Here is a 10898-nt window from a genome sequence, read left to right on the forward strand (position 1 = left end):
TGAAGTTTACCCTTTGTTCAAATATTCTTGGTTGGAAGTTACGATATTTCTGTTTTCTAGTTTCTAAGCTAGCCACTTTAGAGCTACTTAGCTAGGGATTACCTTCCACTCAATAAAAATTTGCAATTTCATTTCAGTTTACCATTTTCCATTTTTATTATCCAATAGTACCCCTAGCATCAAACCGATGACAATCTTTACAACATTCGTATTTACCATAGCACTAGAAATAACACAGGGCCGAGAATTGTACCTTGAGGCACTCCATTGGCCTCACCCGATTTACCTGATTTGCCATTTACTTTTACCGGATGTATTCGAATTTTAGTAAATTCTAGAAATTTTAAAATAGCCCTCGCTAAATCCGCGAAAATTCCAATTGTTTTACAGCTCTCGTTGGGATTTTTCTGTATAAACTCCGTAAAATGAAAGTGTATCGGGGAAAGTAAATTGTGTTTTCTTTCTTGTTAAGAAAACAGCAGAGCCCCATTCTTAAACCACTGGCCTTGGCACTCTCGAAACCCTCGTACAATCAGTAGTATAGTAGCACCGGTTCTAAGTCAAATTTAAATTTTCGCCAATGTTCGGATGTATTCGGGTTGGCGCGGTTTTATTAGCTTATTTATAACTTTCTCGCGTACAACTTTTCCGATTTCCGACCAAAAATGACGATTTGCAGGCGACCACATGTTCGGCGACGAGCCGGCCGGCATTGCTAGCAATCAGGAGGCTCCGCTGGCGTTAACCACACGACCTGACGGCTCGCTGAAAGACATGACTTATCTGGAGTACAGCGCAGCGACGCTGCAGCAGCACCAACAGTCCCGACCTGGGGTGATCGTGGTCAAGCAGGTACGTCACTTTAGCAGATTAAAACTGAATAATAATAATAATAATAATAATGAAGATAATAATGATAATGAAGACAATAATGATAATAATGATACTGACAATAATGATGGTAATAAAAATAATAATAATAATTAATTAAGAATTAATAAGAGCTTTATGGTACTGTATTGCACTAGCTTCGCTGTCTAGAATGTTAAATAAACGTAAAGTAGGTTTCCAGCTCCATAACGGCCAACAAATATATCATCTGGCCTATATGGAGGATATCGAGCTAATGTCATTAACTAAGACAGGTCTTGATACTCCACTAATGACTATTAAACAATAGAGAAGTGCAAGATCGGTGTCATGAAAAGCGGATAGTGGCAACAGCACCCTGGATTCAGTCTGGAATTAGATGGAACCATAGAGGCCATGAACATGAAATTTTGCCTTAAAATTTCGAGTTGAATCTAGTAATTTTCAAATTTTTCGTTTTAACTCGAAATGTTACCTTCAAATTTCGATGTAAATTTTAAAATTTTGTTTTAAGTCGAATTGGATTTAGAAATTTTAAATTTCGCGTTTCAACTCGAAATTTCGATGTAGATTTTAGAATTTTAAAATTTCGCAATTTAATTGTATTTTAAAATTTTAATGTATAATTTCGAATTAAATCGTGAAATTTTAAAATTTCGAGATTAAATTATTATTATTATTATTTAGTATGTATTATTATATAGCGGATAGTTATTGCGAAATTTTGTTGCAGACTTCGTGATCGAAGATCATCCACTTTGCTAAAATGCCTCCGGTCTCTGGAGCGGGTGGAGGTCGTTTGGCAGAGGGGGCGGGTAACAATTGAGAGATTAAAGAAAACAAAAACGCCAAAAAGCGACGTAACAACTCACCCCGTAGGCCGAATTTTGTTAATTTCGTCTCAATTATGATTTCAAAAAAAAAAAAAACATCTCGCCTCTCTGCGTGTAAACTATGCTACGTTGTAAATAACGGATGCGCGCGCGGCTGGCGTTTAACACTTTCGTTCTCCATTTTTTCGATCGTGTCTATTGCGCCGCGACCCCTCCCACGCCCGCGCCCCCATTTTATCTCGAAAAATTGTAACCTCAATCTCGAAAGTTTTGTTTCGTTTAAGCAATTAGGCTGTGCCATTTTTTTTTAAGTTTCGGTTTAGGGTCGAACGGTGCGTCAAAAACGAGGCGTAGGGCGGGGGTAGTGGAGCGGTGGGGAAGGGGGGCGACACGAGCCAAAGACTGGACAAAAATATATATATATATGTATGTATTTTTTCTTCGAACATGACGATTTTTTATTTTGTTTTTTTTGTATGTTACTTAAAACGTTGAAAGGTTTCAGTTGGAACGCCAAAAATATATATTTATCATTATAAATACGGTCACTATAGATGAATTAGTGAAATGTTTTGTTCCTTCTTTGTATATTAAAGGTATATTTAATTTTCCTTTAGGTCGTAGGCGGGGGGCGTGATTGTCGTTTTTAAGCGCCGCCCCCTCCAAAATTTAGTATTAGAAAAACGCCTTTCTCTTTTTATTTTCCATTAAATTTCCCGCCACTGTGTATAGGAGCGGGTTTTCCCCTCGCGTGCCAACTTTTCGCATTAACAAAGACAAAAGTGCTTGTGCTAGTTTTCAAAACCGACATTTTCCTCACGAATTTCCTGAGAAATGTATAAGTTTTTGCGTCGGTTCAGTAATGCCAACTGCTGAAAGTGTTCATACTATGAAAACATAGAAATGGCACGGCACAAAAATCAATTCGCAATCTTAAAATTTCGATGTCGATCTCGAAATTTTGAAAATTTTGTTTTTACTCGAAATTTTGCATTGAAATTTTAAAATTTCACGTTTTAACTCGAAGATTCACCTTAAAAGTTCAACTAAAATTTGATAATTTTAAGCTATCGAGTTGAAGTGCGAAATTTAATATTTTGAAATCTATGTCGGTATTTTAAGGTCAAAATTTCGAGGTAAAACCCAAAATTTTCAAAATTTCGAACTCTATGTGGATATTTTAAGGTAAAATTTCGAGCAAAAAGAAGAAATTTTAACATTTTAAAGCAAAATTTGTAATTAAACACAAAATTTTCAAAATTTCGAGATCTAAGTCAAATTTTAAAGTAAAATTTCGAGTTAAGAGATTAAATGTTAAAATTTCGATATTAGTGGAAATTTTAAGGCAAGTTTAGCGTTTTAACGCAAAATTTTGTCTCCCAAAAATTTCGATTTAGAAGTCTAAATATTAAACTTTTGTGTTCTAGCTCATGTTTTAATTCGAAATGTCAGCTTAGATCTCGAAATTTTAGAATTTCGCGTTTCAACTCAAAATTTTACCTTCAAATTTCGATTTAGATTTCAAAATTTTAAAATTTCGCACTTCAACTAGAAATTTTATATTAACATTTTAAAGTAAAATTACGTGTTGAACGGCGAAATTTTCAAATTTTGAAATATAAGTCCAAAATTTCGAGATGGAAGTCGAAAAATTTTAACGCAAAATTTCAAGTTAAAACTCCAAATTTTACGTTAAAATTTCGACTTTGATCTCGAAATTTTTTTAACTCAGAATTTTAAAATTTCGTAATGTCTTACTGGAAATTTTAAAATTTTGTATTTTATCTCGAAAGAAAAAATGAAATTTCATGAATGCGTGTGCGTGTCTGATTAATTAAAAAAAACATGGTGTTCCCGTCAACAATCACAATATTCCAACAAAAAGTGCATTTCGCACAACATTTTCTCAGGCCAATACAATTCATATATTTTTTCCAAAATGACCAATATCAGAAAAAATATTAAACGCGAAATCCACAACAACAATCTACACCTTGTATTTAACATTGACCTTAAAATTTCGAGTTCAACTCTCTTGACGCCCTCCAAAACGATTTAAACTGTTAAGGTTTCTTCGATTCAGCTAGCAAAAAAGCATTTATTTTTCCATCTTATTTATTTTTCTGAACTCTAGACTGGGAGAAGCAAACCATTCTAATGACATTCCGAAATGTCAAATAAATTGACGTTTCCTATGTAAAGCCATGATGAAACTGAATAATACTTGTTTCTGGATAGTTCTATCGAGAGGGGAAAAGCGCCATAGATATATTTCTCTTTGTTGTTTTTTTTATATTTTGTGTTTGATTGTGTACGTTTATATACAGAAAAATGTACATAACTCTTGAGATAAAAATTTGGTATACGTGATTATGAAGTTTTGAGAATATAGGACTTGTTTTCGTTACATGTGTAGAGTTTGCAGTTGACAACTTTTTTTTTTTTAATAGATATTAGCGTTACCAGAGGTCACAGAACGGAAATACGAGTTTTATTCATTACTGTGGATAATAGCAAATGTATTATTGTATGGACTCTAATAATTCGTTTTTCTTGATAGGGTTTATAAGGATTATAATGCTGTCAAACGGGATCGTCGGGTGTGCACCTCGAAATTGTCGGTGTTACCGAAACCTTATTTTTCCCGCAGCGGTATATACAGGGCGACCGAATAAGAATAGTCGCCGATCGTTATCTCAATACCGAAATCATTTGATATATATATTTTTTTAATTTTGTAATATAAATTGAAATTTTAATTTAACATTTAATTTTGCTTTGAAATTTCGTACGTGAACTCGAAATTTTGCATTGAAATTTCGTGTTTTATCTCAGTTTTGGTTAGTTAGTTGGATTTTAACATTTCGTGGTTTTTATCGTTTTTTTTTCTTTGAAATTTCGTGTCTAAATTCGAATTTTTGCAATGTAATTTCGTGTTTTATCATATTTTTTAAAAATTCACATAGCAAATATTTTAATCTAAAATTTCGCGTTTTAACTCGAAATTTCGATATCTAGATTTGTAACTCGAATTTCAAAATTTCGATTTGTAACTTGTAATTTCAAAACTTTCTTTTGTAACTTGAAATTGTAATATTTCGAATTGTAACTCGAAATTTCGACATTTCGACTTGTAACTCGAAATTTTAAAATTCCACGCTTTAATTCGAAATTTCAAAATTTCATGTTTTGACTCGAAATTTAAAAATTTTCATTTGTAACTTGAAATTTCAACATTTCGGTTTGTAACCCCAAAATTTCACAAATTTTCGGTTTTCGAGATACTACCATCGGCGGCGATACTGTCGACGTCGCGCCACTTTGTGTCAAAAAAATTCAGGTGAATCGAAATTTTTTTATACGGTTTGACAGCATCCTCAGGAAAGTCTGAACTTTTTGAAAAAAATCTGCGATAAAAATGTAATAAGGTTTAATAGGTAAGGTTTAGGCAAGGGTCGATGGCCTGGGATCGGTCAAAAATGCGGCCACCACGTAGGTTAAATTATTATGGGTGTCGATATCGAATCAGAAAGCTTTTTTGTACTTCTTTTTTTCATAACTTCGCATGGAAACCAAAATGGGCGAGTCGAGGGATGCTTTTTGTTGGAGAAAATAGCACTGTTTAGAAACTTTTAGGAAATGGTTAGGGAAATGTCTTTGGTATGAGCGGTTCCTCGAGACGCATTTTGGTTTATTACGTTTTTGTTGATTTTGCCTTCAGTTGCTATTTTAAAACTCAGTTACATGCAAACCTTTAAGAGCGTTGTTTCTTGTTCTGCACACTGGTGAACAGGAATCGATTCCGCCATCTTGAGCAAGGTTAAAACTTCAAACAAACAGAACAAATGCTGGTTTTCATCCCTTCAGTAATAAGTAATGAGAAATGGGGATTTCTTTGGTAGCACTTTACCCTAACTGAACATGATTAAAAGTATTATCTTTTATCTCTAACTGATCAGCAAAAAAATACTAGCTCCTCAGCCTCACCATAAAGAAAAAAAAAACGTATTATAATTCTTGTAAGTTGGCAAATAGAACTTTTAATTTTAATCTGCTCCTGCAGTGTTTCTTCCACATCTTTGGCCCATCACTAAGTATAATCTGTGGTATACTTCTAAATATCGGGAAGTCCTGCGTTTTCTGGCACTCGCAAAAGCTATTTTCGACACTTTCTTATTTCTGATATTGTCGGCACAGGATACTGGATCCTCAGTCTTCTTATAAAAGAAAACATACTTATTACAGGTCTACTAGGTTAATAGATAGAAGTTTTAATTTTGATCTGTGCTTCTCTTGTGTTTCTTCTACATATTTGGTCTATTCTTTGGTATAATCTGTCGTATATTGTCATCAACATAACATAACATGGTGCTTCCTCCATGATGGTTTATGGTTATTGCTTAGGGTGGAATGCCGTATTTGTTGTATATATTCCAAGCGTTAGCTGAAGATGAGTGGCCGAAAAGCACTGACGTATTAAAAGTCATTTCGGGATTTCTCTTTTCTTCCTTCAGGTTAGTTCCACATTTTATCGCCTTTGGACCATTTGCTTTCAGCTGAATACTTTGTGAATTCTCCAATTACTTTTAACTCCCGTTTTAACCACGGACTGCTACAAAATAAAACTATTCTGGAGGCGCCATAGACATCATAGAACCGTAAAATAGTTCCTATCTTAAGACAGCTTAGAATATAAATTCTCACATTTTCAACACTTATTGACTATTTGTCTAACCTCTTTTGTAGTAGGTGTAGTAACAAGAAAACTACTGTCATTGCTTTTTAAGAGCATCTAAGATATGGTTTTGGGTGCTGTCAAATTTACTTTTTCTATGGTCAGTGTCAGATATATATTCACAGTATCAAATGTCTTTTTCAAGGCCAAAAACACAGTATGAGATATAACGATTATTTTGTATTATTCTTATTATAGTGGTATGTCATTTGGTTGAAATGCTTCAATCTTTTCAACGATCTTTGACAAATTGCTGAACCATAAAGTAGTTCTTATCTTAAGGCGGCCTGGAATATAAATGTTGACAGGCTTATATTCTCATATTCTATACACTTATATATTGACTACTTGTCTAACTTTTTTGTAGTAGGTGTGGTAACAAAATTACTTTTATTGCTTTTTTGAAGCATCCGAGATATGGTTTTGTGTGCTGTCAAATTTACTTTCTATATGGTCAGTGTCGGATAGACAGATGTTCACAGTATCAAATGCCTGTTTCAAGTCTAAAAACAGCAAGAGATATAACGATTATTTTTAATTATTCTTATTATAGCGGTATGTAATTTGGTTGAAATTTTTAAAATCTTTTCAACGATATTTGACAAAATGTTTTGAAAATAAAGAAGTAAAAAAAAGTAGTAAAACGAAAATCACCATGGAACGGAAGCTTTGGTCGGTCCGCGTTTTTGACGTTTCGTTGGGGAACTTAAAAAAAACGGTTAGAGTAAATTATCGGTTTGTAAATGCGGCTATTTTGTAAGAAAAATCCGCGGGTGTTTTTTTTTCGTAATCGCCAGTTTTCGCGCCCACGAGCGACTTTCTATTTAACTTGGCTTTTGATTAACCAAACGTTCCGATCGAAGTATAATACGTACTGCCAAATATGCCTTAATTTTATAGCCCGAAATCAAATAATAAACGAATCCCGTAAATTTAAAATGGTACGTTGTTTTTATCGAAACGAATAGTCCGCTTTCTCCTTGAAAAAAAAACTCCAATATATATATATATATATATATATATATATATATATATATATATATATATATATATATATATATTACATGACAATTGTTTCGACAACACCGTGTCTTTATCAAATGTGACACGGTGTTGTCGAAACAATTGTCATGTCATAATATATAATTTCGTAAAAATCTGAACTTTTAGTTCTTATTTATTTTGATAAATTCGAAAATAAAATAATATACAAGTACTCCATTTAAGAAAATAAACAAAATAAACCGTGTGTCTAGAACTTCTGTACAAAGTCGTTTTTTTAAAACTCCTTCTATGTGTCATCGATTATGGTAAATCTACATCTAATTGCTACCTCCATGAATTGCAATAAAACGTTAAAATTTTGCATCACCTTATGCGTTCGAAGATTTTCTTTAAAATCGAAGCCAGTACAAAAAAAAAATGGAAAGTTATTTTTTTATGTCAATTTTGACAGTTAAAAGCAAATTTTTCTATATTATTTGTTTTTCTTTAAATAGTTCATGTTTAAGCGAAAATATTTGCAATAGACGATAAAAATAGACCTTACTAAAATTATTTCTGAATGTTATTGATTGGTAGGTACGTAACCGGAAGTTATCAATATGCGAAAAGAAATTTGAAAAAAAAAAAGGAAAAACTTCTTGATTTTTTCACACCTAACTTTTTTTTCGATGGACTAAAATAAATCGGTTTATTGGATGTCCAAGCAAATCTTAACCAAGATTTTTCAAAAATCGACATCTTTTATAAAAACGTTAAAAAAAATTGGTTATTTGTACATACTTATTTAAGGACATATGAATATAAGTACTATACTGTATATTAAAAAAGAATAATAAAATTGCCATTCGTTTCGATAAACGCCCGTTAACGTTAAAAATACGCTCGGATTTTTTTTTGAAAAACGTAAATAGAAAGTTGCTTATCAAAAACCCGAAAGCAAAGCGAAAGTAAATATAAGCAATTGTATTGTTAAATTTTAAGTGTAAAAACAGCGGCTAAAGATTCGTAAAACACGTAATAATTTTTTTTTAATTTCTTTAAAATTTATTTTTATACCAAAGTTATATTTAAAAATTTATTTATTGTGTGTATTTCGCTGCCATCGTTTTAAGGTTTCGTTTTTTTTCCTTTCCGGTCGTAAATAAATTCGGATGTTTCAAACAGTGTTATAATATAATACGTCAGTGTTTTTTTTTCGCTGAAACGATCTGATAAAAATTCCCGTTATGTTTGAAAGTAATAATTTTGCGTTAATTTTAGGAACGCTGTTAATAGGTGTCATAAAAAATCGATGTCGAGGATGTTCCACGAAACTTAAGTTTTATTTTATATGTGTAACACTGTTTAAATATTGGCCGTTTGGTTTCGTATTTCGTGCCGCACAATATTGATTTTGTTTCATCCTAAACTCGCTTTCAGTTCGTTTCGCTTGTATCATCGGTCTTTTAGTATTTTATTAAACCCATTAATAATAGTTTGGGGGTTTTCTTTTCTATCCTTTCCCCTGAACAATTATTAGTTTTAATTGTTTAAAACTAATGGTGTGGTCTGTGTCAATCTTCGTCGCGCTGGCGGGACAGAACATTAGGGACAGACTCTCAAAGGTTTTGGTAATATATTTTTTTTTGTTTACGTTTGGTGGGTATAATCTTATTAAATTAGACTAAGAAAAGACAATGATTTTTTTTCAAAGCAAAATTTCTGGATTCCTCCTGCGTTGGTTTTTGCTGAATATAAGGAAAAGATTCAAGATATTCTTACAGGCGGATCATATCGTCAACTTAAAAAAGATCCTACGCCATCTATGGATCGCAACCTTAAATGTTATTAAGGCTTCTTCTCTATCAGACTTCGTGAAAAAATCTGTTACCCCTCACGACTCTAAAATTCCTCGTCTCTACGGACTCCCAAAGATCCACAAACAAGGATTACCCCTATTGTGAGCAGCATTGGTTCTCCAACATATTCTCAATCAAAATAGCTAGCTTCTATATTAAAACCCTTTACAGGGAAAACTGGTAGTTTCGTACTTAATTCCTTTCACTTCATTGAACAATTAAAAAGCATTACATTAGATACACAAGATATTCTGGTTAGTTTCGACATAGAATCCCTCTTTACCAAAGTTCCTGTTCTGTTAGACATGGCAACATAGCATATTAACGTTCCTGCCGTAGAAACCCCTGGGATTTAGTCTATCCTTAGCACCCAATACGTATCGATGCGCGAGCGCCCTGTCCTCAGGCAACGCACGATAACCGGCATTGTAATAATTTCAAGTCGTTACAGAATAAATCTTTAGTTTCTAAACTAACGTATTCATTTAACTGTCGCACGAACCCCCGACAGACAGTTCCTATTCCTGAAACTCTCGACATCATTTCAGATAGGTTAAAATCCGACAATCTGGAACCAACCTTCTCACCTTAATTGAGAAATGCTTGTCTGGAAACATCGGAAACAGCTCTTAGTCATCGCGAATATATTTATGGAAGTCTTTGAGAAGAAAGCTCTCGACACCTTTCATCTAAACCCAAAATTACGGAAACGCTACGTCGATGATACTTTTATTTGGTCTCATGTTCCCTAGTACATTTTCTTAGACTTTAGACTCCATACACCATAACATACGTTTTACCATTGAAATAGAAACTAATAACAACCTCCCATTCTTAGATTTTCTTATCAATAGGAAATCAGACCTAATATTGGGTCATTGTGTTCACAGAAAACCTACGCACACAGACCAATACCTTAATGCTTTGTCACATGGTTTACAGAGCCGCAGGCACTGAACTCAGGATTAACACACCTTACCTCTGCTCTTCTCTCTAATAATTTCCACATTAAAGATATTAAGCGTTCCATCAAAAAATATACTTCATCAAGACCTTCCAATAGCAATGAAACCGAAAGCAATCCTACACTAGTCACTGTTGTCCTTCCTTACATTCAAAACATCGCTGACCACATATCACAAGTTCTCAAGACATGTAACGTCAAAACCAGATTTACCACTTGTCAAAAAATCTCTCAACATCTTCGATCCGTTAAAGACAAAATTCAACTAGACCCAAAGAACATGAAAGAGCCTTAAGACTAAGACAAATAAACTCATCAGCTGTTGCCGAACACAATTACGAAACCGGACATAAAATTTTATTCGAAAAAACTAAAATTCTTGCATGTAATCAATTTTTTTACCAACGGAAAATCCGAGAGTGTATAGAAATCTATAAGCAACTTAACAATCTTAACCGCGACCCAGGTCCGAGACGGTGTATATGCCCCTCGTTTCGCTACGCCCGCCTCAAACAATATAAAAACAGGTACAGAGTAAAATGCGAGCCAGTTTCAGTCAAGCTATGAAGAAGCCAACAGGATGATTGGCGAAACGTCAGGAAGTTTGACTCAGCACAAACGACCCTTAGGAACATTTTATATGAATATTTAAG

The 10898-nt window shown here is 33.5% G+C and overlaps 1 protein-coding gene across 2 annotated transcripts in view; it reads left to right on the plus strand.

The window, feature by feature from the left end:
* LOC132705337 (transcription factor AP-4) overlaps positions 1-7424 on the plus strand; it is a 150062-nt gene extending 142638 nt beyond the window's left edge. For both annotated transcript variants that reach the window (XM_060675868.1, XM_060675869.1), the window contains exons 5-6: positions 680-852; positions 1604-7424. In XM_060675868.1, the coding sequence (XP_060531851.1) occupies positions 680-852; positions 1604-1612 (182 nt within the window). In that variant the 3' untranslated portion in view covers positions 1613-7424. The remainder of the gene's footprint in view (positions 1-679; positions 853-1603) is intronic.
* The last annotated feature ends 3474 nt before the right edge of the window (positions 7425-10898 follow it).

This window comes from Cylas formicarius, unplaced genomic scaffold (assembly GCF_029955315.1).
Source record: "Cylas formicarius isolate icCylForm1 unplaced genomic scaffold, icCylForm1.1 PGA_scaffold_7__23_contigs__length_41026272, whole genome shotgun sequence".
Lineage (NCBI taxonomy): Eukaryota > Metazoa > Arthropoda > Insecta > Coleoptera > Brentidae > Cylas > Cylas formicarius.